The sequence below is a fragment of the Tetranychus urticae genome, chromosome 3, assembly GCF_039701765.1.
Source record: "Tetranychus urticae isolate SD_2017Ah chromosome 3, NJAU_TeUrti_SD_1.0, whole genome shotgun sequence".
In the NCBI taxonomy this organism is placed as follows: domain Eukaryota; kingdom Metazoa; phylum Arthropoda; class Arachnida; order Trombidiformes; family Tetranychidae; genus Tetranychus; species Tetranychus urticae.
Window position 1 is genome coordinate 21,536,207 of NC_142960.1, and position 27,952 is coordinate 21,564,158.

The 27,952-nt window shown below is 32.1% G+C and overlaps 8 protein-coding genes and 1 long non-coding RNA gene across 12 annotated transcripts; 4 read left to right on the plus strand and 5 right to left on the minus strand.

Annotated features, from left to right (window-relative positions):
• Window positions 1–600: 600 nt before the first annotated feature.
• Window positions 601–6,428, minus strand: SIDL (SIDL trafficking protein particle complex subunit 10). Of its 3 annotated transcripts, none has more exons than XM_015932344.3 (8): window positions 5,855–6,428; window positions 4,940–5,120; window positions 4,766–4,850; window positions 3,708–4,620; window positions 3,349–3,495; window positions 3,175–3,286; window positions 2,924–3,098; window positions 601–2,619 (listed from the first exon to the last, which is right to left on the minus strand). In XM_015932344.3, exons 2-8 carry the CDS (start codon window positions 4,962–4,964, stop codon window positions 927–929), a joined length of 3,150 nt encoding a protein of 1,049 aa, XP_015787830.1. In that variant the 5' UTR covers window positions 4,965–5,120; window positions 5,855–6,428; the 3' UTR covers window positions 601–926. The 3 variants fall into 3 exon arrangements, with proteins under 3 accessions (XP_015787830.1, XP_089124952.1, XP_089124951.1); XM_089268826.1 differs by lacking the exon at window positions 5,855–6,428 and adding an exon at window positions 5,305–5,763; XM_089268825.1 differs by lacking the exon at window positions 5,855–6,428 and having other exon boundaries at window positions 4,940–5,254.
• A 504-nt stretch (window positions 6,429–6,932) lies between these two features.
• Yif1 (Yip1d-interacting factor 1) lies at window positions 6,933–8,303 on the plus strand. The gene is made up of 3 exons (XM_015932349.3): window positions 6,933–7,248; window positions 7,400–7,477; window positions 7,604–8,303. The coding sequence occupies exons 1-3, from the start codon at window positions 7,030–7,032 to the stop codon at window positions 8,126–8,128; spliced, it is 822 nt and encodes a 273-aa protein (XP_015787835.2). The 5' UTR covers window positions 6,933–7,029; the 3' UTR covers window positions 8,129–8,303.
• Window positions 8,304–8,313: 10 nt separating this feature from the next.
• Window positions 8,314–9,682, plus strand: LOC107364901 (clotting factor B). The gene is made up of 2 exons (XM_015932347.3): window positions 8,314–8,390; window positions 8,468–9,682. Exons 1-2 carry the CDS (start codon window positions 8,336–8,338, stop codon window positions 9,565–9,567), a joined length of 1,155 nt encoding a protein of 384 aa, XP_015787833.1. The 5' UTR covers window positions 8,314–8,335; the 3' UTR covers window positions 9,568–9,682.
• LOC107364902 (pyruvate dehydrogenase protein X component, mitochondrial) lies at window positions 9,636–10,913 on the minus strand. Its single transcript, XM_015932348.3, has one exon. It carries the CDS (start codon window positions 10,804–10,806, stop codon window positions 9,850–9,852), a length of 957 nt encoding a protein of 318 aa, XP_015787834.2. The 5' UTR covers window positions 10,807–10,913; the 3' UTR covers window positions 9,636–9,849.
• Window positions 10,914–12,073: 1,160 nt separating this feature from the next.
• Window positions 12,074–14,034, minus strand: LOC107365052 (uncharacterized). Its single transcript, XM_015932518.3, has 3 exons — window positions 13,336–14,034; window positions 13,097–13,249; window positions 12,074–13,028 (listed from the first exon to the last, which is right to left on the minus strand). The coding sequence occupies exons 1-3, from the start codon at window positions 13,736–13,738 to the stop codon at window positions 12,076–12,078; spliced, it is 1,509 nt and encodes a 502-aa protein (XP_015788004.2). The 5' UTR covers window positions 13,739–14,034; the 3' UTR covers window positions 12,074–12,075.
• Window positions 14,035–16,237: 2,203 nt separating this feature from the next.
• Window positions 16,238–17,733, minus strand: LOC149093602 (uncharacterized). Its single transcript, XM_089268837.1, has 4 exons — window positions 17,444–17,733; window positions 17,288–17,385; window positions 17,109–17,218; window positions 16,238–16,883 (listed from the first exon to the last, which is right to left on the minus strand). Exons 1-4 carry the CDS (start codon window positions 17,469–17,471, stop codon window positions 16,466–16,468), a joined length of 654 nt encoding a protein of 217 aa, XP_089124963.1. The 5' UTR covers window positions 17,472–17,733; the 3' UTR covers window positions 16,238–16,465.
• A 395-nt stretch (window positions 17,734–18,128) lies between these two features.
• LOC107365017 (alkylglycerol monooxygenase-like) lies at window positions 18,129–25,721 on the minus strand. Its single transcript, XM_015932482.3, has 8 exons — window positions 24,307–25,721; window positions 23,579–23,706; window positions 20,959–21,110; window positions 20,340–20,443; window positions 19,941–20,103; window positions 19,285–19,571; window positions 18,845–19,044; window positions 18,129–18,756 (listed from the first exon to the last, which is right to left on the minus strand). The coding sequence occupies exons 1-8, from the start codon at window positions 24,487–24,489 to the stop codon at window positions 18,513–18,515; spliced, it is 1,461 nt and encodes a 486-aa protein (XP_015787968.1). The 5' UTR covers window positions 24,490–25,721; the 3' UTR covers window positions 18,129–18,512.
• LOC112539136 (uncharacterized) lies at window positions 21,012–22,624 on the plus strand. Its single transcript, XR_003082763.2, has 2 exons — window positions 21,012–21,153; window positions 21,280–22,624. It is a non-coding gene; the product is annotated as an uncharacterized LOC112539136 (long non-coding RNA).
• Window positions 25,525–27,943, plus strand: PNKP (Polynucleotide kinase 3'-phosphatase). Of its 2 annotated transcripts, none has more exons than XM_015932486.3 (3): window positions 25,525–25,671; window positions 25,766–26,838; window positions 26,931–27,943. In XM_015932486.3, exons 2-3 carry the CDS (start codon window positions 25,917–25,919, stop codon window positions 27,698–27,700), a joined length of 1,692 nt encoding a protein of 563 aa, XP_015787972.2. In that variant the 5' UTR covers window positions 25,525–25,671; window positions 25,766–25,916; the 3' UTR covers window positions 27,701–27,943. The 2 variants fall into 2 exon arrangements, with proteins under 2 accessions (XP_015787972.2, XP_015787973.2); XM_015932487.3 differs by having other exon boundaries at window positions 25,789–26,838.
• The last annotated feature ends 9 nt before the right edge of the window (window positions 27,944–27,952 follow it).

Consider the following 27,952-nt stretch of genomic DNA (forward strand, 5'->3'; position numbering starts at 1 on the left):
TAAATGATTAACCTTTCATTTTTACCTTTCAACATTTCGCCCTTTTTCCCTTAATTATTTATGCTCTCCTTGCTTCATATTATATCACAATTAACACAATTAATTAACGATTGAAAGAAAAGAGGAAAACCTTTGACAATTAATCAATGAGTCGACGAAAAGATGATGGAGTTTATTTAGCTATTGAATGATAACATTACAGTTTTTTAGGATAATGATTTTTTTACCTTCCTAATGATTGATTGGTGAAATATCAATTCTTAATATATTTTGATTTTTGTTGTTACCCTTAACAATTGAATGTTACCTTGAAATAGGAACAAAATGATGTTGATTCCATGGTTTAATAAGCTCACAATCTAGGATTAAAACTAGAACTTTCGGAGGACAACAATAATGTTAATAATGGATATGCATAATAAAGACATAAAAATACATTTAATGCTCTGTTTCATGGTTTTAAGCTGAAAATAATTTAAACTGATCTACTTTTTGACTTGCATTGGGATCATTAAAATGTGGAAAAGTAAATCAACAAAAGTCGTCTTTTCTTAATGATATTATCTCTTGTTTTCTGAAATTAGAATGAAAAAATATAAATATTGATGTAATCCATTTTAATGAATGTAGATATCAAGGGAGGCTGATATTGATAAATATTTAAAAGCAATAATTTATATAATATAATATGATATAATAATAATCAACGATGTTTATGCTTCCAAAGGAAAGCAACTAAAAAATATGTAACATGATTAGAGTAAAAAAAAGAGTTGAAGAAAAAAAGCGAAAATGGATAGCTTCAATTCAATACTGAGTTTATCTGCTTTTGTTTCTTTTGATGATTCCGGACAGCATTTAGAGACTTTTTTTGCTGAAAAAGATTCAAATTTTGGTTGGTGGCTTGCTTGGTTTAGTGATGCTTGCTATTCAACTGTTGGTTTGATTGATTTTATGGTAAAATCACAATCATATGAATGGTAAGCCAATGGGTTTGTAGAAAATTGTTCATTGATTGTATTGTACTTTAAGGAGAATAATAATTTAGATAATGTATTTGATTCCTTAGAAAATATTTCCCATAAATAGTGAACAGTTTGATCTTTGTATAAAATCATTCGCCTGGGCGAATTGAATGATTTAAAGAGGAATTCATCGTTTCTCTCTTTCTCAATTTCATTGGCAACTAGGTTGGCATCAAAAAGTTCAAAACGCTGCTTGGAAACAGCTCGGATATTAATTTCAAGGAATTTACGTTCAACCAGAATATGTAATTTAGCAGTTGACATAAATGGCGGAGTTAGATGTAAGATTCTACTAATTGATTTAATAGCCTCCGTTTTATTATCAGGATATGAAAGTGTAATATTATGCTCTGTACCACTGGGCCCTCGTTGATGAGCAAATTTACTGACTATTATCAGGGGAATATCATGGTTTTGAAATGGATCAAGTGAGGATTTAAAGTTGATGTCGATTGAGTTAGAAAAGTTGGCTAAATTATTTGTATCATTGTTATCCATCACTTCGAGTGGCGAGTAATTTGTATGTTTGGCTGATTCTTCTTCTTGTTTACTTTCATCTTGGATTAGCCTCATGAACAGGTCAGTGGATGATTTCAACGTAATTGTTGCCCCTGGTTGAAATGAGTAGCTTCCACTATTAAGTCGCAGAGTAATGTGTTGAGGTGGACCAGAAATTATCTCTAAATTGCTAACATTATCATTTCCATCTTTATCAATTAATTTAAGACTAGGTTCTTCAGATATCACAGTGAAGCATAGGTGAGCAGTTAAAGGTTGATGAGTGAATGATATTAATTCGTCTTTCCATGTTAACTTGATTCCTTCAACTGAGTAACAACCTGAGTCAATTGGCTCAAATGTTAATATTAATTCATTTGAGCCTGGAGCAATGTCAATGTTCGAGGAGACAAAAGAGTGATTCATTGTTGATTTACAGGGTTCCATGGTTGAAGGTCCGTTAGATGGTTCAACTGAACGTTTGAAAATTTGATTCAAATTACAACATCGAATACCAATCTCAATTTCTGAATTAAAAGTATTATGATAAGTTTCAAATTTAGGTCGAACTCGAAAATTCTTCCTATTTATAGTTGAAAATGGATGTGGACAGAGGAGTGAATTTTTGGCAGCAACTTGTTTATCCTGTGAACGGGCACGGGCTTGAGGTGAGAAGGGTTCGTATGAAAGGTAGACACAAATAGAAGCGAAACTAATTTTTTCCATTAAATTACTTTCCAAGTTGAGAATTAATTCGAGCTTTGCATTGGTCACAAAAACACCTTGACTTTTCATTGTAATTGAACCAATAGGGAACATTTCTTCCATTGAAATAATTAAAGGATCATCTTTAGTTAAAGATGGGATATTATCTTTGGCTATGATTAAATATTTTGAGCGTTCAGACATTTCCAAGTTTTGACTCGATGCTAGAAGTAGAGCATATTGTACAACTTTTTTACAATCATTTAAAACAATAAAACAATCAAGAATGTTTTTCCTTGTATCAGCAAGTAATACTGTCCAGCGATCTTCGGCAAAAACTTTCTCCAAATCGAGTAAAAACGGAATTGATTGCTGATGCTTATTCATTTTCCTAGCAAAAAGAAAAGGAAACAAAATTAAATGATGATCAATCAATGACTTCAATGTAAATTAAGATTTGAATAGGACATTTGAAAATTGAAACAATTGGCATAATTGCACAAAATTGGATTAAAATTAACTTGTTGGGTTTTCTGTGTGATTTATACAAGTACATGCACAATTCAAACAAAATGTACTGTTAAGGAGATCATTAAATTAAAATCCCTTGAATAATACATTGATAGAATTAAATGATTACTTTGAAAATGAGAAGCTTGCTTGTAATTGCTTTATAAAACAAATTTTTAACTTACATGTAAAAAAAGGCTAATTCACGCCCGACTAAGCGACCAGATCTAAATCTCCCGATATGTTTGTAAGTACTGATGGTTAACTCTGATACTTCGAGGTAAGCTTTTGAAAAGGCCTCAGGTTTTGATAAGGCTTCTTTCAAAGTAGTTTGTGGACTTGGACTTGTAAGCTTTTCATCTAGAAATTGGATCAGAGAAAAAATTGGTTAGATAAATCGATTCATAAGAGTAAAAAATTTAAAGCTCAACCATACCTGCATAAGGATCATTGCCCATTCCAGCGATTAAGCCAACGACTTTATGTATACATTCGGAATCATGATTCATACCTGGCATTAAACCACAAAGAGTTCCCAACTCTTCGAGCTGTGAAAAAATTGACCAAAACCGTTAATAACTGTCAACTATTCAATTTTATACATTTATACCTTTCGACGTGCGTAAGCCCATAAACCGATTGTATAACGAGAATATATTTGCATTTGCGATGAATCATTATATCTTTCGCATTTTTGTAAGATTTCTAACGCACTCAGAAATACCCAACAGGCGACAGCTCCGCAAGGTAAATTTATCTGTAAAGGTAAGAGTGAAAATAAACAATTGAAATGGTATCATGAAATGTTGATCAGATGATAATAATAATATTTATAAGCTTTATTGTTCTGGAGAGAGATAGATACTCTAAAATGAAGTCACAGAACAATGCGGTTAGGGATAAATGGTTAATCATTTGATTTCACGGTTAATTATGAATATAAAATGCAATGAACAGAATTAAACTCACCTCTAAAATGTTTAATTCGTTGACACAATTATGAAGAAATGGTAAAGCTCTAGTTGATAATTCCCATGGTTTATGTTGCATAAGGAGAAGCTCGCATTGACGGGAAAATAAGTAATTCCTAAGTTCGAGAAGACTTGCAGTAGAATCACGTATTTTCTCTCTTAATTGGGTTGATATACTTTTGGATAAAGTTAATCCTCCCCAAGAATGGCATCTTTCAATTAGTACTTTCAACCAATCGGGTGGTTGAATGACATGACTATTAATCACAAATTGACTAAAAAGAGCATCCAGTTCATCATATTGAACTAATGCATCTTCATAAAGGCTAAGCATTTCAAATGCAAAAGCCATCTCTTCTTGTAGAATGAAAAAAGTGAAAAAATCCCATGATTTAGAGTTACGTCGTTCTCTCTGAGCACGAACAAAATCTTCATATCGAGTCAAATGCTTTGAGTATGATTTCAGTAAAACCAGACGTAAACGGTCCAAGAAAAACTCATAACTATCACCAGCCGATGTTTCATTCTTTACCGGATTAACAAGAGAAACACAACGATCGGCAGCATCTTTAACTGATGAAGGAAAATCACTACGAACTTTGTCGGCAACAGTACTACGAGGAAGTAACTTAGTTTTATTGCTCTTCTTTTTCTCACTTGAATCAACAACTACGATTAACCAGTCCCAGATGTCGAATTCACGAAGCCGATTCATCCAAGAGATTACATCCTCACGGATCTGAGTTTTGTACACATCAACATCGGAACATTCAAACCAATAGGTATGGAGTAGACATCGCCCAAGAAGACTTTGCTTTCCTTCTGAAGAACTGTTTTCCTTGAGAAAAGTGTCTTGGAATGGCACAAAATTCACTTCCAAATAAACCTTTTTTGTAGACCGCCCATACGACCTGTTGTTTGATGTAGATTATTTCAATTAACCAACCATTTACCAATGTCAATTCAGAAACCAGGGAGAAAAGTGATGAAATTAAAATATTAAAAGAGTTAGTATTAGTAACATTTTCTTCCTAAATGAAAACAACAAAAACCAACCTTTGCCATTCAATGCATTCTTCTGGCAAATTAGTGACAATTTTATCCCTCAATTTTTCTGGCACATTTGTATTGTTTGCATAATCTAAAGATAAAAAAAGAAACGAATGAAAATTATTATTCATTAACAAAGATATTTTTGGTGAATAATTAGAAATTGGATTGATTAATTACATGTTACAACTGGTTTAATGTCCATTTGTTTGTGTCAACCGACCGCTATGGTTGATAGTAGCAAAATAAATAAACACGAGATCAACACTCTTCGCCAAGCGATAAATACGGTGAAAGGGATAAAGATGATGGTGGGGGAAATAATGACACAATTATGATGTTAATTAAGCAATCCATTAATCTAAAAAAGAAAATGATCAAAAAGATGAAAAAAAGACATGAAAACAATACAGTGTGTATTGCAGTAAATAGATTCAAAAGTGAAAACGAGTTGGTAATGCAACTCACAGTTGTTTGAGAGACAAATTCAGGGGATGTTCCATAATTTCTAAACAAAAGGTAAAATCTAAGTCTTAATTACTTACGAAGGTAAAATGAAGACAATTCATTAAGCTGAACTTAAAAATGAACACTGGCCAAGAAAACACATAAAAACCATAATAGACACTTAATTTACTATAGATGGTGTGGATGGTACTTGATGGCAGAAGATTTGTATTCTGGAAAGAGCTTCTTTCACACTTATTAATTAGCGTTTGTTGTGAATCTGATATTTCCTTCAATTTTTGATTTTCAGATTAAACAAGATTAATGATAGGAGAATAGTCTCGTTCAATTCATAGGCATCAACATTTCAGATTAAACTTTCTAAGGTTGTAATTTTGAGCTCAGTACAAAATACAAATTTTCTTAACACAAAATATCATTTACCGGGTAATGGAAGTCTCATGGAATCATATGGTTATATTGGTGTTATTCGCATGTCATTTTACGCTAATTTACCAATAATTTGACAACAGGTAGTGAGTTGAATAAATATTGAAAGGATTAATTGAAATGTAATGAGATAACATTCCCTAAATTTGCCTCATTTCGACAACAATATTCTGTTCATTCACAGCAACATTATCTTACCTTTAATCATGATAAAAAGGGACACAATTAACAATACAATGATAATTTAGATGATGATAGGTATAAGTTTACAATAAATGAAACAATGGTAAAGAAGAGCCATATTTTTCTGGTTAAAAACTGGCTAAAACAAAATAAACATGATGGTTGAAAAAGAGGTAACAACAGTATAAGGTGAAAGGAAAAAGATACAAGCTGGTTGGGTGAAAGAGAGGGAAAAATGACTGGTATGATGATAAAGGATGATGAAGGGAGAGGAAAAAGATGGTAAAATAGGCGTTAATCAGACATTAATTTATAAACAGGACGATAAATCGTCAAATTTGATCGTCATCATCACCACCGACACCAATTACACCACCATCATCATGTATCTATTACTTGAACAAAAAATGATTGTGAAAATGAAATAAAAGAGAGCAAGAAAAGACTATTTGACTAGTTGGTTTGACTTGATTATGCTGTCATTATTAATCAGCCTTTTCTCACTGTTTATCAAAGTTTCATCAAAACAAATATAATTGTAATACAATTCAATTTTTGTTTATTCAATCATTTTTGTCTCAAAATTTCATTTCTCTATCGATTTATCGTTTTTACCATCAATTTTCAGGTTACAATCTTTTTTATCCTCCAACATCTTTTTTTGCGTTCGTGTTGCTTTTTTTTCATTGCCTGTAATCAATTTGTTGATTACGAATAGTCTTTCTATATCTTGAATGTATCAGTAATATACAAATGAATTGAACTGATCATGTTTTGAAGGCCAACAAGTTTAATTGAGATTTTGTTCAAGCGACAGAAAATATGCAAAATCTATATTTCAATGCCTAAAGAATGACGCTATCAATCTTTTCCATGACTAGTATATGATTATCATATTCCGAATTGGTTGTTAATCGATAATATTGATTTGATTGCCAATTTCCAATTAATATCTGATTTTGATAAAAAAATTGAAATTTTAATTCAAATTGGCGCGCCACTGATAAGCTGTTTGTTATTGGTTACTGTTGTTGGCAGACTCATGTATTGTCATCAAAACTCACACAATTCATTTTCAATTTATTTAATTTTCTCTCTAGTTTTTATCGTTTTATTATAATTTTTGTTATTACTATTTATGTTTTTCAATTTTCTTTTCTTATAATTAAACCCTTAAAGTTGCTTAAATTATGAATCGTGATCCTAATTATATGCCCGGCCCCATGCCAATGGGACCTAATCCAAATTATCCATCTCAGATGGGTTTCCCAATGAACTATGGCTTCCCTGGAGATCAATCTTTCTTAAATCAACAATTAGGTAATCATATGGCTCAAATATTTCAAGATCAAGTTTCCCAATATTCGGACAATCTTGTATCTAAAAGTAAAACCTGGGTCGGTAATAATGTAAGTTTAACCTCTCTGTTTTATGTGTTCACAAAACTGTGATGACATTTCTTTTCATTATTTGTTTTTCTTTCTTGACGTTGTCAATTTTAATTTTCACCTATTTTTCTTGAAATTGACCACAAAATTTTAATTTTTTTCCCCTCACTAGCTAAAATACTATTTTGCTGTTGATACTGGATATGTTTTAAAGAAGATACTTTTAATATTTTTCCCTTTCACACATAAGGTAAAGTTGTTTAATTTGTTATTACCGGCTCTTATTGACAGGCTAGATTACTCATTCGTTCTGCATTTCATGATCAATTTTCAATGTTGTCTATATTTTTTCAAACATTTCCTTCTTTTTGTTCAGGATTGGTCACTTAAATATCGTAATGACGAGCAAATTGCTCCAAGAGATGATCTAAATGCGCCTGATTTATACATTCCTTGGATGGCGTTTGTTACATACATTTTGGTTGCTGGTTATTTGCTCGGTGTTAATGATCGCTTCTCCCCCGAGCAACTTGGAATTCAAGCTAGCTCAGCCTTGGCCTGGTTAATTTTTGAAGTTCTTGCTACTATGATAATCTTATATTCTTTCAATCTCATGTCTGCTTTCGGATTTTTCCACGTATTATCACTTAGTGGTTACAAATTTGTCCCTATGATAGCTGCCTTACTCATTGCTTTACCTTTTTCTTCTATGGGTTATTACATTTCACTTGCTTATGGTAGCTTAGCGCTTTGTTATTTTCTTATTCGCAATATCCATATGGCCATTGAAACCTCACCAGCAACCCAAGGAGGAGGTCGTCAAAGCACCATAAAAGTTATATTCTTTTGTCTTGTTCAACCTCTTCTAATGTATCATTTAACTAAAAATTTCGTCGTCTGAGTAAAACTTATACATGAAAAGAAATCAAAAGAAAAACAAAATATTTATATTTTCCAAAAATCAATTATGTGACGTACTAAAGCAGAAATTCAAAAAATACTAAAATCTTGTTTCTGTTTATCTCAATATTTCAAGAACATCTTGTTTCGTAATAAGAGGAAACATTTTATTTTTATCAATATTTCTATTTATTGCCTTCGTGTTACCATGTTAAAATTTTTGTCTTATTTTTTGGTCCAACTAGTTTTGATTTCTTGTCGAAGTAAGTAGTTGAATTGTTTTCTATTTGTTATTCAAAAAGTGTTAAATTGTTATTTTATTTTTCTATTTTTTCTAAAGCAATTTTTCCTGCAATTGAAAGAAATGAAAATGATTTTTGTATAACTCGCAATGGAGTCCAAGGGAAATGTACTCTCATTACATCGTGTCCAACATTGCGGATTTCCCTTCACCTACGACGAAATCATCCGACCATTTGTTCATGGGATCGTCTTTTTCCAATCATTTGCTGTCCATTAGTCTCATCCAGAGGTGATAGAGAATCTACTGAGTTAACTACATCAAAACCATTGAATAATCAATTGAAGGAAAAGGCCAAATGTGGTATTAAACCTCCGAAAAAATTTCAAGTTCACATTTATGTAGTTGGTGGAGATGAAGTCAAATCATCTACCGATTGGCCCTGGATGGCAGCTTTATTTACCAAACAGAATAACCAATATGATCATTTCTGTGGTGGGACCATTATTTCCGATTCATGTATTTTAACTGCTGCTCATTGTGTCAATCATCTTTTAAATCAAGTAAATAAACTCTACGTTGGAGTGGGGTCGAATGAATTGGATAAAACGACAAAAATTCCGATACGAAGAGTCGTTGTTCATCCAAACTACAGAGATTCTAAAAGTTATTTTGATATTGCGTTGTTGATGACATCTACTAAAATAAATTTCACAGATTCAATCATCCCAATTTGTTTACCTGGGCCTAAGGTTAGCAGTTTTACGGAGGATTCAACGCAAGATGATTCAAACCTCACATTAGTTGAAGTAGCTGGTTGGGGACGACAAGCTTATGGTGGACGAGCTGTCAGTAAATTGAGATCAGCTCGATTAGAGATATTGTCTCATCAAAAATGTAATCAATCTTATTCCAGTTTAAACACGCCATCCATTCCACAAGGAATCAAAACTGATCAACTCTGTGCTGGGACCACTAATGCGGAAAAGGATTCTTGCCAAGGTGATTCGGGTGGTCCATTAACTTTTAAAGCAAATGAGGAAATTGGTGTTGATGTTCATTATCAAATAGGCATAATTTCATTCGGTCGCCGGTGTGCAGTTAAGGATTTTCCTGGTATTTATACTAAAGTAAGCGATTACGTTCCTTGGATTGAGACACAATTGAACCAACGAACTGGAAGAGTTAACTTTGGATGAAACTGAAATTTTTGTAAATGGTATTTAAATGAGAAACAATTTTGATTTTTTTCGGTTTCATTTATCAATTCTTTATAAAAGACAACAATTTAATAAATCTAAATCAAACAACTAATGTTTAAATCTCTCGCCAATACAGAAGAGAGCTTTCAATTAACATGATATTGAATAGAAGGGAAAAATAGAAAGAAAACAACGAAAAGATCATAAACAGGATTAAGAGAAAAGATATTCGCTAATATATTACAGAAATTAATATTAAAACTTTCTTCTTCTCGGTAATTAAATTAAGCCCATTGTTGGTTCTTCAATGACTTCTTTCAGGTTTGCTAAAAATCGAGCTGCTATCTCTTCGTCAATAACTCGGGCGTCAAATGAAAGAGTAAAATGCATCATTTTTACAACCCTTTCATCTTCAGTAACTCCAGGTTTAATTGCTCCAACAGCTAATATAGCCGATTGCGGGGGATTAATGACAGCAACAAATTGAGTAATACCAAACATCCCTAAATTAGATATGCTAAAACTTCCTCCTTGGTACTCTTCTGGTTTTAATTTACTAGCTCGAGCTCTTTCAGCTAAGTCTTTTACATTTTCACTGATTTGTTGAACTGAAAGGTTATCTGCATTTTTGATGATCGGAGTAATCAATCCGGTTGGAGTGGCCACAGCTATAGAAATATCAACAGTAGGTAACAATTTAACAGCTCCATTAGACTCGTCCCAGCTTGCATTAACTTGGGGTACTTTTTTTAAAGATAATGCTGATGTTTTAATGATCATATCATTCAATGATACTGCATGTCCCTCCTTTTTCATAGACACCCTTAACTGGGCTAATTTATCGACACAGCATTGACTAGTCATATAACCATGAGGTATACTTGATTTAGATAATGTTAAGCGTTTTGCGATTGTTCGTCTCATCCCAGAGGTTTCAATGTCTTGCCATTTAGCCGCGCTAGGCCGAGGGAAACTTTTGTATACTTTAGCAGGAGTACTGGTTCCATCGCCACTGCTGATTCCACTCAATAAATCGTCTAATTTTCGAGGTTTCAGTTGTTTTTGATTGATATATGTAAGCACATCTGATTTAAGAAGGACATTCCTTGGTCCCGATGCACTAATAATTGAACCATCCAAACCATATAATGCTAAAAGATTTCGAACACTTGGACCTGCCTTTAAATTGGGAGAAACTGCAGACGATAATGAACGAAAAGGTAGAAAAAAATTCATTCTAACAATTAAACAAGCTATTGAAAAATCTAATTAATAAATTAAATACAAGAAAAACATTTCAAGATTACATTGAAAACAAAATCTATTTGTACAGTTTATGCCTTGAATTTAACAGCTGAAGACTATTTTCACAGAACTTTAGTTGAAAAAAAAATCATAAAGCAGTTGAATCAACAGTTTCAGGTTATACCATTTAGCAATCTAACTCTATCAAGTTAATCACCGAGACAAATTTAACTCTAGCTAAATTTTTAGCATAGACTATAAAAATTTGAAAACGATTGACAAAAGTCATAATTTTTATATTTTAAGTTTGTTTTATTGAATGAATAATAACTTACAGTTTCAGTTTTATTAATATAAAAAGATAACAAAAACTTCTTTTGCGCTATCCGTGATTTTATGAGACGTTTGAATCAGTTACTGAAAAATGGCGATCAATCATTGATATTGAATTGAGTTAAAAGAAAATTTATAGATGATTTCACGAAACAAGGGCCACTTGATCTTTCTCAACCATAGTATCCATAATATGGGGAACGATAGAGTCCATAAAGTCTTGGATTATTGTAATAACCATAATATGGATAATAGCTGTAATATGGATACCGGTAGTAATGGCGATAGAAGATTCCGTCGGTTGACTTTGGAATGACCAGTAAGAAGATGGCGATTAGGATAACAAGTGATTTAACCTGATAATATGGGAAAGAATAAAAATTGTGTCTTCGAATGTGAATCACGAATCATTTGATATATTAAATTGACTTACCCGAAGATCCATCAATAGATTGTAGTAATAGATGAAAAACCAAGTCCAAACAAAAACAAAAAGGTTTCAACAATAGAAACTGATTTTCTAACTTTTCAATTCATATATAAATATCATTCAAAAGATTTGATTATAATGAAACTAAATTTAGTTGATCAGGTCATATTTATTTAGCCTTTTCTCCCTTAATCACAATCAAGTTACCACAGAGTGAGAGGAAAATTAAATTTTAAGTTTTGAAGGTTAGACTCAGAAAAGCTTGATTCCGTTCAACCGTTGAACTGTTACATTTTGATATTTAAACTTTCACTTTTTTAATTAGTATTTCATGTGAAAGATCATATTATAGAATTAATTGCTTTCATATTTAAATCTTCAATGTAAATACAAAATATGTATAAGACAAAATATACTTTTTTCAATCTTAAATTTTCAAAAGTCATTTCAATTTTCAAATGATTTAAGATTGTCAGACATTAACGTGACTGTACAAATTATAATTTTTGTTCCTCATTTTGCATTGCAACCTCAACTTTGGCTTTGTCATCTAACTTGTCGCCTTTGTGCATTGCGACCTCAACGTTGGCTTTTTCATCTATCTCCTTGTCGCCTTTTCTTTGTCCAAATCTTATCCAACAACTTACCAAAAGCGGATATAATATGATTGTGGCTACCAAAAGAAATACAGCTCCAGGTTGATGAGCTATTGTCAAGCTAAATATTGAAGTAAACAAGAAAGTACCACCTAACCCAATGAAGGTTTCAAGAGCTGTTGATAGAGTAAAAATTTGAGCCGATTCAGCTGAATCAACTGTAGAAACTATGAGACTACGAATAGCTACACTGGAGATTCGTCCACATGAACCAATAACGTATCCAGCAATGTAACCTCGAATGGTCAAGAAAATTCCTCTGATGGCAAAAAAAGCCGCCAATGATAAACATCCAAATATAGCAATGCTTGAATCAGATAAGCCTAAAAATTTCAAAATTGATGGCCCAATAACGGTTGCAATGGTTGGTGGTATATAAACAAGTGTCAACATTGACGTATATGCTTCTTCTGTGAGTCCATAAACACGTTGAGCAAACTGATAGGCAATACCGTCTTCACTGCCAAGTGCCGCATTACAAATTGCACCTGAAGTCAACAACAAAATCAATCTTAATCTACCTGAATTTGGTCTTTTCTTTAAAAACAATAAGGCACACTCTTTAGCTCTAGAGATACGGAAAACATCGGTGATGACTTGAATGAAAGATGCTTTCTCCTTTTCAACGTTTTTTTCGTAAACAAATGCTGGTTTCATCAAAATGGTGTAAATCAATCCAAACAAGTGCAATGACAAACCAACTATAAAAACCCCAGCAAAATTTTTACGCTGACCAGATATCCATGGGTCTTGAGCAAGAATGTGACCACCCAAAAAACTAGAGCCAAGCATAGCTGTAAACGAAGAAATGGAATGGTAAAGATTACTAACAAAATTGATCAACAGTTAATCCAATTCTCACCAATTTTGACAAAAAGCTCGATCACGGAAAAGCGTACGATTACCAGATGAGGTGGAGTACCCCATGAAATAGAAGTGTAAACAGCACTGAATACCAAAAATATACCACCACTTAATGAAGAGGGTACACCAGAAAAAAGTAAAGCCCACCAAGCTGATGGATAAAAGATTCGGAAGAAGCTCCAATCAAATACATGCTGACAGAAGGAGATGAAATTCATATCTTTATATGATACTTACGAGCAGTGAATACAAACAGATTGACCAGCGTTAGTGAAGTTTGAAGAATGGCTCCACAAAAGGCTAAAATAATGAATGGCTTGAAATATTTCGGATAATTTCCCAGCCAATAGCCAACAAAAACTGACATGACCAGAGACGGTATACTGCCAATTAAGAATTGCCAGTTTTTAAATGTATTGGTGGCTTGCAGTATCGCCTGGGTTCCATCTGAATCGGGAAAAGATGTAAAATTTGAACAAAATTGTTCATCCAGTTTAAGATGGTTTAGGCACACTTTATCCTCCATCAACTGTGTCACAGCTATGCTTTGCATCATTCCAGCAAGGGCAAGAATGACCACACAGAAATCAAATTTCATTAAATTTAAATAGAAAAGGAGAAATTTAATTTTTTCCGACATTTCAGATTTGTTTTGATTGTTTAACTTCTACAAAAAATGGAACTGGTAAATCTATCGAGTCGATTTTGATCCTAGCGATGAACACTTAACAGTAGACGATTCGACTCTGGTCGAGCCAATAGTGGCCTTAATTGTTTTTATAGCAATATCTTACAAGTAATCTTAATCCCTCACCCAATTACCTTAAAGGTTATCTGGGTATCAGTACAGACCACTGGATAATCTGTGATTAAGTCAACATTGTCATCAGTTAAGCCTTCCCATTGAACGGGATCTTTTGATAGACCAATAGATCAATAGATCAAATGAAGATCGGTATTAACAATTATTTCAACCTTCAATTTTGTAAGATTTTCTGCATTAATTTTAATGGAAAAAGTAACCTCTGAGTGCATCTCCACCTCCAGTTATTTCGAGGAATTAAGATTACAGTAGAGTACTCCATAACTTGGTAGAATTTCGTGTTGGCGCCACCTATTGGATTTGACCATTTAATTGAATTTTCTAATTGTTTTAAGCAAAATTACTCAAATTCAAGTACAAAAGGTTGAATTAGCGAGTCAACTTTACTAGAATTATTAGAAATTTCTTGTTAAACAAATCGGAATAAGTCAGAAACTCATTATTTTGATTATTCAATAGAATAGAACATTTTCGCATCTCTACAAAAGTGAAGAGCAGCATTGAAAAAAAGACATTCTAGTTATTAGAAGAATAAACTGATTAATACTGGAGGAAAACCATTTTTATGTAATGTCGACTCGCTAATTCAACTTTTTTGGCTAAATTTCAAGCTATTTTGATTAAAACAATTAAATAATTGGATAAAAATGGTTCTGAAATTGTTAATCCAATAGGTGGCGCCAACACGAAATTCTACCAAGTTATGGAGTACTCTACTGTATATTAATAAAATACTGATCCTGATATGAAATTACGAAAAAAATGCATTTATCATTATTGATCTTTTAAAGATCAGCTGAAAATAAAATGATTTGCACATGGATAAGCTTAAAATTATCTCAATCATTGATCCAAACAAATGAAATCATTTCAGGGTTTTGTTCAATCAAACCTTCGATAAGATAGAAACTGGATAAATCATTACAATTATAACTTTTTAAATACAAAGATGTCTGCAACCGGAAAGTAAGACACAAAGACAATTTTTTATATTTTATGTTTAAAGATTGTTTTATTGACAGTGATTAAAAGTGAATTATGAACTTACAGTTTCAGTTTTGTTAACAATATGAAGAGGTAACAAAAGCATCTTTTGAACCGTGTTTTTATGAGCTGTATGAATTATTAAATTAAGATGATTGATCATTATTCATTATTGGTTATCAAGCCTTTGGATTAAAAATTTCACGAAATGAGGGCCACTTGATCTTTGTCAACCATAATATCCATAATATGGGGAACGATAGAGTCCATAAAGTCTTGGATTATTGTAATAACCATAATATGGATAATAGCTGTAATATGGGTACCGGTAGTAATGGCGATAGAAGATTCCGTCGGTTGACTTTGGAATGACCAGTAAGAAGATGGCGATTAGGATAAAAAGTGATTTAACCTGATAATATGTGAAAGAATAAAAATTGTGTCTTCGAATGTGAATCACGAATCATTTGATATATTAAATTGACTTACCCGAAGATCCATCAATAGATTGTAGTAATAGATGAAAAACCAAGTCAAAACAAATTGAAAGGCCAAACAAAAACAAAAAGGTTTCAACAATAGAAACTGATTTTCTAACTATTCAATTCATACAAAAATATCATTCAAAAGATTTGATTATAATGAAACTAAATTTAGTTGATCAGGTCATATTTATTTAGCCTTTTCTCCCTTAATCACAATCAAGTTACCACAGAGTGAGAAGAAAATTAAATTTTAAGTTTTGAAGGTTAGATTCAGAAAAGCTTGATTCCGTTCAACAGTTGAACTGGCAAATTTTGATATTTAAACTTTTACTTTTCAATTAGTATCTTTTTCATGTGAAAGGTCAATCAGTGTGACGCTCAAATGGTATAAAATAATTCACTTGACGTCTCATTTATCGGTTCTTGATTACGAATGAACAGAATTTACTTAACCTTGACTAAAATCACAAATTATAACAGACTTCCAATCAATCTCAATGGCATTAGCATTAATCCTTTTGTGACACAAGTGCGGTTCCTCTGCACCTAAATTATGAATTACATATAAACTCAATGTTAGTTAGTCCAAATGAGACACCTAATCCTTTTGTTATGCCGCATCTTTGTTGTATTCAATGTTTCAGTTTCACATAAGTTGACTATCAGACAAAATAAGATTTACATGATATTTAGATTGTTAATTGTCTCCTATTAATAGTTTACGTGATTAGGTTGCCCTAATCATACCAACGTTTGATTTGTTTCTAATATTATATAATTTTCTGTTTCAAATAATTCAATATTCCCGAGCCATTGGAAATCAGATGCAGATGAAAAATCATTGAGATCAATCATTATCTAAATAGTGTTTATTTAATTAGGGTAATTTACGATGAAAGGATCAATCAAATCAACCTGATCAAAAACTTTTTAAACACAAATTGTTAGCACACAATTCAAACGCTTAAAGTTAAATAAAAGTTAAATAAAAGTTCAAATTGATTATTGTATAATACGAAATGCAAGATAATCTTAAGAAAGTTACCTGAAATAATACCAGGTATATTAAAGCTAGTTATCCACTAGTTCTAAGATAAAGATCAACTTGTCTATTATTATGGCTTCGATGATGAAAATGACAAACCGCTCTATAATATTGTTTTATATTGTATTCTTTGTAGATCATATCTATTTTTTGACGCCAAATCGCTGTCCCAAATCCTGCAACTGCTTGAATACGCTGAGAAAATTCCAGATTAAATTGGTCGTCATTGACAAGATTTCTTATCTTGTTCAAGAAAGCTTCAGTTTCCACATGTTGACAGACATATTGGCTACATACTCCTTCTGGAACTTGGCTTATTGGTATTAGGCGATAATGAATAACCATTCGGTTGACAAGAAATGTGTCATGAAAAATATCTATTACGAGATGAAAACGTTCGCCATCAAGAAAAGTTCTACCATCAAAGCTATCATTTCTGCTTCCATAACTATGAAGAAGTAGATTAGCAATAATCAATTAATACAGATGTCAATAAGTGCTACTTAGAGTTTCGTGTTGATATAACTTATTGATCAGACATTGGGTTTTCAATCAACTAATAACTGTTAAGTATCAATGAAAAATGTCAGTTTTACACGAAAATACCAAGTTATTTAGCACTTTACTGTTGTTGATTAAACTGATTGTAGATAAATTTTAGAATTTTAATTACGTGAAAGTGTTTTTGAGGATATCAGCAGGATGCCAGTCGCCCTCAACTTGGACTACATGCCGAATAATGGTGAGGGTAAATTCACTCTTGATCCCTGTGATTGATTCAAGCTATAATTTTTAGATGAAGAGTTATGAAAATTATGAGCATTGCTGTTGAATACAATCTAATTTACTTACCTGATCGAATACTTGTTGCGGTTTGTAATCATATTTACTATCATTCCAATCAATAGCTATGTCATGGTATTTATTTAGAAATTTCACTTTGAAAGTAGCTGAATAAAATGAAAGGTGAAAGGGTATTTCTTCAACTTGAAATGAAAATCAACTTACTTTTATCTAAATTGTTCCGTTGTTGCATTTGAACAAGTATTAATTTCACTTGATTTACGCTTAACTTTAAAATCAACAGTTGAGATGTTTCAAACCGAAATTAAAACAATCTTACAAGATACAGAATTGTTTTTTTCACAAAAACAACCAGATTATAGGACTAAACCAGTTTTGACCTGAGGTCAGGTGCAAGGTAAAAGACCCAATTTCAGCTAAGCAGTAACATGGAGTTGGTTACACAGATGAAAATAGACCTACTCAGTCAACTGTAAAAGACAAAAGCATTGAAAAGTCAATCCATAATTATTAATGATTGCTGTGGAAAACTTAGAATGCCGCCAGTCCATGATATACTTGATAAGTGTTGGAATTGGTGACAAATCAAACCAGAAATTGAGGTTCATTGAAAGATTGTTTCATCAAAGTAATGAGAAAATGTTGTTTAATCAACTTTAATGAGGCCCATTCATTGTAACGAGCAATCAAAAATCATTGATAGCTCAATCTACAGCTTTCAAGTATTGCAATCTCTTCTGTAAGATAATGTTTGTTTAATTCATTAATATTCTGAAAGAATCAGACCAACAACTTTATCAAAACATAAATCTGTTTTTTGGCTGTGATTGAAATGAAGTTGTATAAAATGATTGGTAGTTTGGTTCAAAAGTGAAAACAGAGTTCCTCATTGACGTCGATCAATCGATTTTAATTAGAGAAAATATTTTCTTGACTCTTTTTTACATAATTGTGATACAAAATTGCCTTGATGGCAATTTGGTTTCAATTTAAATTACTTTGTAAGTGATAGTCAAAGTAAACATATCTACAACAATTAATCAGCAAGAAACCAACGACAAGAATATGAATTAAAACAAAGTGATATTACAAAATTTACACATTGAAAATCAATAGAGAGTTCGCAATTCTCTTTATCATTTTGCTACAATTTAGCAAACACAAAAATGACGCATTCCAAGTAAACGTAAATCTTTGCATTTCTTGTACAAATTTCAATGATTTCAATTTGATTTTGCTCGATTGATCGTTTCTCGTTATCCGCTCATTGGTTTTATTGCAATTTGATAAATTTGGTAATCGATTTGATTCTTTTGTAAAGGAATCTCTTGGAGATTACATGAATGGAAACAATTGCCCAAAGCATAGCGGATGCCATGAAAGCGGTCCTAATACCAGTTAAGACCATTTCTCGATATACACCGAAATGAGCAAGTGGAGCAGCAATTGGCAGAAGATAACGTTCAGCGGCAAGGAAAGCTAAACATCGAACTAATTCCGGGAAACAAGCGAACCACCTGAGGAAAAGTTAAAAAAATAAAATGATCGTTTGAATAAATTAATGCTTTTTAGGATAAACACTCATTTTTTATATCAAATACTAACCTTCCTTCCAGTAAGAATCCAACCGTGGTTATTGATGTAAGAAGGGAAACAATGCCACAAGTGACTGTGAATTGAGTCAAACTATGCTTTCGAAGGTTAAGCTCGTTATAAAACAATAGACAAAGACCAAAATGAGCCATAACATAAATCTTTTGTAATAGAGGAATTTGTGGATCCCAATATGTGACAGGATGTTTGATCTAAAATGATAGGAAGATGAGAAAGACAGTGAGTTTCTTTGTTTCAAATTCAAATGACAAAACAAGTATAATGGGTAAAAATTAAATAAATGAGCGTTTTGATATCAAAAATAGCCAAGAAAATCAAATATGACACGAATGATAAATTCATTATTTTCATACAACTCAGCTAGAGTTGCACCCATTCTATAACCCATTAAAATCTAGACGGATTAAGCAGGATTTGACCAACTGAATTACCTCTGGAATATCTGAAAGCAGTCCTAATCTTGGCTTTCCAGGTTCCCAGCCTGGACCCATGAAAGGCACCATAATTTTATGCTTCCATGTTTTCATTTCTCCCATTTTCTTGAACATGAAATACCATGAATGGAATTGAACGTAAAATGGATTATAACTTTCAACAGGATGCACCAATCCATAGGCGACTGGTTCCTTTGGATCTTCTTCTTGGAAAGTACCAAACATACGATCCCATATAATTAAAACTCCAGCATAATTCTTATCGATGTACTTTGGATTGCGAGCTATAAACGAGGGAAAACAAAGGAAATGGTTTAAGCGTATTGACGTTGTTAACATAGAAAAATGGCTTTTTGGGTGAAACAAGTTTATGATAAAACAATTTGTCACTAAAATTGATTAAATATTTGCTTTAAGATTTTGTAATCATAATTGAAAGATAATAAAGTGCTGAAATAAAACATTGTAATAATTTGTCTATAACGTTTCTACCTTTAAAGTTTTAAGGAGTAACACTAAGAAATTATGCATCAACACAAGTTTAACAGCTAATTTAAATTGTAAACTTGTGTCGCCAAAGCTAAATCTAACTGATTTGAGTGATTAATTGTTTTACAGATCAAACAAGGTCACTTTGTAACATCGATAATTACCATGATGTACTCTATGATGACTTGGTGTGTTGAGAATGTATTCAAGAGGTCCAAGCTTTCCGACAACTTCAGTGTGAACCCAGAACATAAATAATTCACCCAATTGAAGATGGGCCAAGAAAATTGGTGGTGGAATACATAGTGCTAATGGAACATAAGTAAACTGAAAAAATAAGATGAAAAGAAAGAGAAAAAAATGAAAAGTTAGATTAAAATCAAAGCAAAATCAGCTGACAACAAATTGTTGAAAATTGATATTCACTTGAAGCTGTTGGCTCAAGTATGATTTCAAGAGGTACACTTATTAATCCAGTAATTTAGTAGCTTACAAGCTTACGACAACAAAATGGTGTTTTAATTACCTCAACAAATTCACTCAAATATTAAAGATTAACTTACCCATGCAGTGAAAGGTTGAAGTACAGCTTGACGAAGAGCAGCAACCAAAGTGAAATTTTCACCACTGTGATGATTCTGGTGGATTGCCCAAATAAATGCAATCTCTAATGGTTGAATTATCAATTACAATAAAAAATAGGAAAAGGTTAAATTAAATTTCAAAATAAAAATCAAACAATAACAATGAAATAGGTCAAGATCATTAAAAATATTTTTGTAAAATTTTGTGTAACGGTCAATTGTTGATGAGTTAATGATCCCTAAAGTGAAAGCGAAGACATTTCAAAACAAAACCTAAATAAGCATAAGATCCGTTAAGGCTAAAATTACAGACTTGTAACTGACTAATCAATGGTTTCTTTTTTTGTGTATTTCAATATTTTAAACAACAATAATAAAATGATGAAATTGTGAATAAATTACATTAATAACAGTAATGGTTAAGCTGATTCTGGAAAAATGATCATGTTGATTTATTGTTCAATTTGTGCTATAAATGAGTCAAAGCCATCAAAGGGTTGATTTTTCATCAATATTTCAAGCCAAATTTAACTCTAGCTGATTTTTTTATTCCTTATTTGTGTGTTTCATCCTGTTTTGTCAACTCTTTACAACTTACCGTGAGCTATTCGATGAGCCCAATAGAAGCCAAAATCAATGGCTATGAAACATAAATACCAGGTCCATAACGAGTCCCATGGAAGTGTTGTTATGCGGAACCTCTCATATACAAAACAATACATTATAATTTCAATACTTCGGACTTTTATTCTGTTGGCAAATCAAATTTTGGGAAAGAAAGAAAATAGAAAATGTAAGTTTATTAAACGTCAGTTATAAGTTTGTTGTACGAGTAAAATTAAAGAACTTGAAACAATCAAATGTAACAATTGTCCATTTTAATGGTCAAACTAATGACCTTCTGTTTCTTATATTTCAGGCTTAGGAGTTACACTGAAAGAAATGCTCATTTTTTGTTGATGTTGGAAATCAATTTGGAGCCAGTTTATTCGAAGGATTTGACGTTAATTTAACCAAAGAATAAGGTGTTGATGTTACAATAGATGTTGGATTTGTTGTTAATATTAACTTGACCAATTAGTTAAAGCCAGCAATCAAACTGTTTACACCATTAAACTGGACTAACTTGAACTAATCATACTGAAAACTTAATCAGTCTTGAAAAATATTGACCTGGTTTGGGAAATGAAAGCGAAAACATGGCTTGAATCATCTAAATCGAGAAAAAATTAATCATCGTCTTAATCAACTCTCTCCCATTGGATGGCTATTAAGTCAATTTTTTTCAATACTAATCAATTAATTTTTGAGGCCAACAGTTATGGTGTTTCAGTAAAAGCATTAGAAATCGATTTAAATGGACTTAAAAAATCAAACGCAAACATTTAGGATAAAAGTCATAACCAAATGAATTGACAACATGAAGCAGATTTAATCAACAATTAGATTGAGATGTGATAAACTGAAATGGTGTTCAAATCAGAAACAATAGCTGGATTACTTGGAATGGACTGAAGATGAGTTTCGCTGCTGTCATGTTGAGACTATCAGTATTGATTTATCAATTTTCAATTGCTTATTGAGATACATGATTCCAACTAATCAAAAATATTAACAATAAACCGTCATAAACAAAGTAATGTAAATGAAACTTTCATTTATTCCTGGTTTCAACTTTAATTTGAATATAATCTTGATTCTCAAGCCGTTGACCTGATTCTTCACTGTTAACCATGTTTCCTCAAATATTATATCATTCATTTCATCTTCTCCATCAGCATCTGAGGGACCGGTTATTTTTACTCACCTCACTTTCTCACTTTCATCAACATCAACATCATCCACATCGTTATCATTACCATTCTTTGATGTTTCGTCATTTTTTTTGACCATTTTACTGGACTCTCTTCAAATTGAATGCAGTTGTCTGATTGTCCAGAAGCAACAAGCATTATTTAATGACGGTGACGATGAAATAAGCATAATGAGGGTGATGAGGATTGCATCTTAAAAATACAAGCCAGAATTACTTATAATTGTGAAATTTGATTGTCTTCAGTTAAACAAAAGCCAACAAAACAAGCTCAATTTAATGTAAAACCAGGTTGTAAAGCATGTTTTCCTGACCCAAACCAAAACATTTTTTACGCATTATTGTTAAATTGCTAATAATAATATTATTGTGCAAAAAAATTGATTTAGATTTTGATTCTTAAATCAATACCAATAAAAAAAACAATCAAATGGTTTCTGTATTAGTCAAAGGCGTTGCTTTTCAAATAACGCACACTGGACACTTGGTCTTGCTATGATTTACAGGCGATTCAGATTGACTGCGAACAATATATTTCTTAATTCCTATTCTAAATTATTAATTAACCATTATAAGCAAAAAACGTTGATGAAAATACGTTTACGAAAAAAAGTAAAGCAACTGTGAGTGTCAAATATCCAGTTGTGTTGAGAATCACAGTTAACAGCAAGCCAGTAGCGATGTAAGCCAGGCACACGAATAATGGTCTGAGATTGCGAATTTCATCAAGCTAATTGATTATTTAGTTTAGATTAATCTGTGGTAAACCTGAGAAATTACAATTTGATTTAGAAACTATGATAAATGGAGAGAAAAATTGTTTGTTCAATATTTTTGTAAGGTTCGCTTGAGAAGTGGAAAATGATACAAACAATTGAATTTAACTTTAATTTTACAGTTTTCTCTATTTGATTATGATGTTGTCAATCACTCTTAAGATGATTGTTTTGTTTGTTAACACACCAAAGTGGAGAGTTGAAGGAAATCATCATGATCATCATCAGTTGTGATCACTCACAGTATCAATATGTTGATCCCTTTTATCAAAACAGACTACAATGAATAATGGTCAAGTAGTGAACACTTCTCAATGAGCAGATTTACATCAATCAATTTAATTGTAAACATTGTACAATTGTTTGATGATATTTTCAATGCAGACGTATCAACTGAAGAGTCACAGAATAAACAATTAGCAATAAACATTGAAAAAATAAACACAATACACTGTGTATACAAAAAAAATACTAGAAACACATGTTATACGTAAACAGGTCTCGGAATGATCATAGATTTATCGGTTTAAAATTGGCAGAAGGTTGTCACAATTGATATTGATTGTTTCTCGTCCTTCATTTACTAACCAAAATTAACAAAAAGTAAACATCAGTTAACAACAATTTACCTTAAACATTCTTGAAATATTCCTGAACTTAAAGATGCTATGGAATCATTGGTTCTAGCCAATCCTCTGCGAGTCACCAGGCGAACCGCGTTTTCCAAAACAACCATTAAAACAAAAAAAGGAAACATCTACAAAATTGAGAAACAATTATCAGTAAATTTAAATTATTCATAGATTCTGTGGTTATTCATGAAACCCAGTTTTAGGCTTAACATTCTGGTCAGTTTACCGGATATCACTTTTTGCCTACAGATCAAGTTAACCGGTTGAGAGTAAAAATTGGGTTAACCAGTTAAACACACAAACAAAATACTTTGCTCTGGGCATTAAAATTTTCTTAATCATTTCCGGATAAAACAACAAATTGTTTCACTTTAATGACCATATTAATTACAAATCTTGCATTTGAATAGCGAAACAATATTAAAAATTTCGTCTCAAGAAATTTAGATTTTCATTCAGAGGAATTTCTGGTTCCCTATTTTGATTCACCGCAAATTCATTTTAGGACAAGTGAAAGGTTGAATAATCCAACTGTACAGTCAATTACTAATCACATTTTCATTTTGGCTAATTAAACAATTCTAAGCAATTGGACGCGATTAAGTTGAAAAAAGCTTCTTTGAGTTGCTAACCAATGTTTAACCAGAATCAAAGACACTGAAGCTCTATTACATTTTGAACGTTGGTTCAATTTTGATCTTAAATTTGACAATAAACTAACTTACCTCAACCACATATCGAGGAACCATTTCAAGCTTTGGATACATTGTTTCATAAGGTGACACCAAATAAAATAAAAATCGTATTTTACTGAAAAAATGTCCAATTCCGTCTGAAATGGATCCATCATAAAAATATGACGTCTCATTGGCAAACGACATCGACTCAAGGGTTGATGTGTCAACCATTTTGCCTAACTGTAGATCACTTGGATATAAATTTGCCAGCAAATCCACTAATTCCAATCAATGGACACGATTATTAAATGTAAGGACAATACAGAACTCGAAAATAAATTAGAAAATCCTTTTGGAAGTAAATTTAATGTTGTATGAATAAAAACAAATGACTTTCACTGGATTTGTTGGATTTCACGGAAAAGGAATCAGACTTTAACTTGAATGGATATTTTGAATGAAAACTAAAAGGATGATTATTATGAAAATTGAGGATCAGGATGATGATTAAAGTGAGAAAGAGAGGGATCAGGATAGTCTCTCAATGAGGACAAACTCAATTACTTGGCATAAATATAGTCAGGTTTTTTACCTGATTATTTGGCTTTTATAATGTTAACTTATTTTGCTTATGAAAAGGTATGAAGCGTTCTTGGTCAGTTCAGTACTATTATCGTTTATACCAAACTTCATGTTTTTTTACTTTCTTCTAATCATCATTTTCATCATCACAAACATCAGCTTGTGTTATTACAGCTAAACTTCATCTCCTCCCTCTTGGTATTTCTTGCGTTCGCCATCTCATCCTACTTCATGTTGTTGTTCAAACCTTCCCATTGAAAGGGAAAAAAGGAAGCGAATTTGTGAAACATGATGAAAGGAAGAAGATGGTGGACAAAAGATGAAAAAGTAATGAGACGACGACAATTAAGATGTAGAGATTGAAATTCAAAATCAAAGGTGAAAAAGTCAACTCCAATCTTTTGGTAATGTTGTTGACTCCGATTCATTTTCATTTAGAGTTCATTATTATGATTATTTGTTGAGATATAATATTTGTTGGTTAAATCTAATCAAGGAATAATGGTTATTTTAATTGTTAACTTTGTTTGAAATTAAACCTTAAAATCTATGAGAAATATGTTATTCCCTTCTCTGTTGGGTTTGCTTTAATTTCCCTCCAATTTTACTTTAACTTTTACCGGTATCTGTTGGTTGAAAATAAGACTTTTTTGTTAGACTCTTGAGCTCACAGACTCTTCACTGGTGTTACATTTTGGTTTTGTTTTGTTTTGTTTTTTAGTTTTATCTTTATTCTGAAAATTTATTTTACGTTTAATATGTTATTTAAGAGGATTATTTTCGCCAATTAATCACTTGACTTAGTGTTTCATCTTAATCGAGCTTTGTTCGGTGAGTTTTCCTAAAAAATAACATGTACTTGTCTCATACTTGCTGTCTTTGCTCTTACAACTCATTTGGATTCTTTTTCTTCTATCTTTAATAGCTTCTTTCTTTTTGTGTAATCAGCTTGTATCTTTATTTTCTTGGTCATTGATAAACTATTATGCCTACTTATTAGAAAGATTTCTTGCGATTGTAACTTTACCGGTGATATTGATTTCAACTGTCCAAGACGGATAAACTACCAAAAGACAATGAACCGTGAAAATGAATCGTTAACTGTGATTTTGGTTAGCAAAAGCTCTGATGTGCCTGATTTAAAAATAAAAGAAGGAGATAAAATGATGATTGGTCGTAATCCGATAGCCAAGATAAAGAATATCAAGTGTCCTCGTAAATTATATCAAGTTGAATTGCGAGCTGAAATATCCAATTGGTTTGTTTTTCTAACCAATCTCAAAACAAATGAAACCGGAATACTAAAAGAAGGAGAAACTATCAAAGGGCCTGGTTTTGAGTATGAAGTCAAATTTGATAAAGTAGCCTATGTATCTGAACCAAAAGATGATAATAATGAAATCAGTGCTATTCGTAAATCTTGTGATGAGGATGGTGAAAATTCAGTGAATGGTACACCAACAAAGAAGCCTAAATTGGAATCTCCTATTAAAAAAATAATGGAAAGTGAACAGCCGTCTCATTGGGAAGAAGTAGATGAAGGCTCTGTTCAAATATACCATTATCTAGGAGGAGGTAAACCAAGTTCTAAAATCGCCTGTTTTGATTTCGACGGAACCCTTGTCAGCGTTAAAAGTGGGGCTAAATTCCCTAAAGATGGTAGTGATTGGAAACTTTGGGACAAATCTCTTCCAGGCTTGATCCAAAAGAGTACTGATGGTGGCCATCGTTTTGTAGTTTTTAGCAACCAGAAAGGTGTATCAACTGGTCATATGTCAATTGATAATGTTAAACAACGAATTGAATCTTGTCTTGCCGCAATTGGTGTTCCCTCTATTGCCTTTCTGGCTCTTAAAGATAATATTTATCGTAAACCGCGACCAGGGATGTGGTATCTACTGCAGAATTGTTATAATGATTTAATCGATATTAACCTCGAGGAAAGTTTTTTTGTTGGTGATGCTGCAGGAAGGAAAAGTGCACTCAACAAGGATCATAGTAAGGCTTACAATTAATACTCATTTCAATATGATTTTAATCTAATCATTCGGCATTCATTTATTATATCAATGATCTTTCATTTCTCTTAGGCTGTGCTGATATACTTTTTGCTATGAACAATCAAATTGGATTTCTCACACCTGAACAATTTAGAGTTGGGAAAAGACCGAAAAAAATTGGCGATATCAGCCCTAACCTTCATAATCTACCTCCTTTCAACCCAAAAGCATTGCGTGATTCCAAGGCATCCCCTTTCCTCGAATTAGATGAAAACGGAAAAGAATCATCTAAATTTGCGAATCTCAACGAAGTTTTGAATAAAATCAATCTAGTCTCATCTAATGGTTCTCATTGCATCATTTTTGTCGGTTTAGCTGGCGCAGGTAAATCAACATTTTTCACTGAAAGATTAGCAAAGGAAGATTATTACCGTATAAATCGTGATGAGTTGAAAACCATGGAGAAATGTGAACGGGAGTTTGAAAAGCATATTAAAGCCAATTCCGGTAAAACAGTCAAACTTGTCATCGACAATATAAATAATGATAACGCTTCTCGAAGCTTATGGTTGAACCACTGTAAAACTCATAATTTGACACCAATCGCATTTCATTTCAACATAAGTCGGGAACATGCTATCCATAATAATACTTATCGTCGTTTATTGAACCTTATGTGTCCAGATAGTGCCAGTCCAGCAGTGCCTGATTGGATTATTAGTAATCAGGCTAAAACTTTCGTCCCACCAACACGCAAAGAAGGTTTCTCTTTGGTCTTCAAAGTAAACTTCCAGCCTATCTTCGAGGATCGAGGTGACCGAGAGATTGAACTCTATTACATGCATCTAAATGAAAAATGATCTAAACACACACCAATGTTGATGTTAATTTTGTTTTAAGCATTTTTTCCTTTCATCCATCTACAATTACTACAAAAGTGTCTTCTCTTCAAGTTAGCGCACACAGTTGAAACGCTTGATAATATTTTGGAAACCAAAAATTTTCTATGTAAACTTGCACAAATGATTTTTTATATTCTTGTTACTCGATATTGTATCTATCAATCAGTAAATTGATCTTAAATAAATTACATAGAACCTTAATTTGTATTT

Coding starts and splice junctions, on each gene's coding strand:
- SIDL (XM_015932344.3), bottom strand. CDS start 4,964: ATGGACATTAAACCAGTTGTAACAT. Junction 3,496..3,707: donor ACGAATTAAACATTTTAGAG/GTGAGTTTAATT, acceptor TTACCTTTACAG/ATAAATTTACCTTGCGGAGC. Junction 3,287..3,348: donor GGGCTTACGCACGTCGAAAG/GTATAAATGTAT, acceptor ATTTTTTCACAG/CTCGAAGAGTTGGGAACTCT.
- Yif1 (XM_015932349.3), top strand. CDS start 7,030: ATGAATCGTGATCCTAATTATATGCCCGGCCCCATGCCAATGGGACCT. Junction 7,249..7,399: donor AAACCTGGGTCGGTAATAAT/GTAAGTTTAACC, acceptor TCCCCTCACTAG/CTAAAATACTATTTTGCTGT. Junction 7,478..7,603: donor TTTTCCCTTTCACACATAAG/GTAAAGTTGTTT, acceptor CTTTTTGTTCAG/GATTGGTCACTTAAATATCG.
- LOC107364901 (XM_015932347.3), top strand. CDS start 8,336: ATGTTAAAATTTTTGTCTTATTTTTTGGTCCAACTAGTTTTGATTTCT. Junction 8,391..8,467: donor AGTTTTGATTTCTTGTCGAA/GTAAGTAGTTGA, acceptor TTTTTTCTAAAG/CAATTTTTCCTGCAATTGAA.
- LOC107364902 (XM_015932348.3), bottom strand. CDS start 10,806: ATGAATTTTTTTCTACCTTTTCGTTCATTATCGTCTGCAGTTTCTCCC.
- LOC107365052 (XM_015932518.3), bottom strand. CDS start 13,738: ATGTCGGAAAAAATTAAATTTCTCCTTTTCTATTTAAATTTAATGAAA. Junction 13,250..13,335: donor TCTGTTTGTATTCACTGCTC/GTAAGTATCATA, acceptor TTTATCCATCAG/CTTGGTGGGCTTTACTTTTT. Junction 13,029..13,096: donor CGAGCTTTTTGTCAAAATTG/GTGAGAATTGGA, acceptor CTTCGTTTACAG/CTATGCTTGGCTCTAGTTTT.
- LOC149093602 (XM_089268837.1), bottom strand. CDS start 17,471: ATGCAACAACGGAACAATTTAGATAAAA. Junction 17,386..17,443: donor ACGGAACAATTTAGATAAAA/GTAAGTTGATTT, acceptor CATTTTATTCAG/CTACTTTCAAAGTGAAATTT. Junction 17,219..17,287: donor CGCAACAAGTATTCGATCAG/GTAAGTAAATTA, acceptor TAAAAATTATAG/CTTGAATCAATCACAGGGAT.
- LOC107365017 (XM_015932482.3), bottom strand. CDS start 24,489: ATGGTTGACACATCAACCCTTGAGTCGATGTCGTTTGCCAATGAGACG. Junction 20,444..20,958: donor GGCTCATCGAATAGCTCACG/GTAAGTTGTAAA, acceptor TTCAACCATTAG/AGATTGCATTTATTTGGGCA. Junction 20,104..20,339: donor TTCAACCTTTCACTGCATGG/GTAAGTTAATCT, acceptor TTATTTTTTCAG/TTTACTTATGTTCCATTAGC.
- PNKP (XM_015932486.3), top strand. CDS start 25,917: ATGAACCGTGAAAATGAATCGTTAACTGTGATTTTGGTTAGCAAAAGC. Junction 26,839..26,930: donor TGCACTCAACAAGGATCATA/GTAAGGCTTACA, acceptor CATTTCTCTTAG/GCTGTGCTGATATACTTTTT.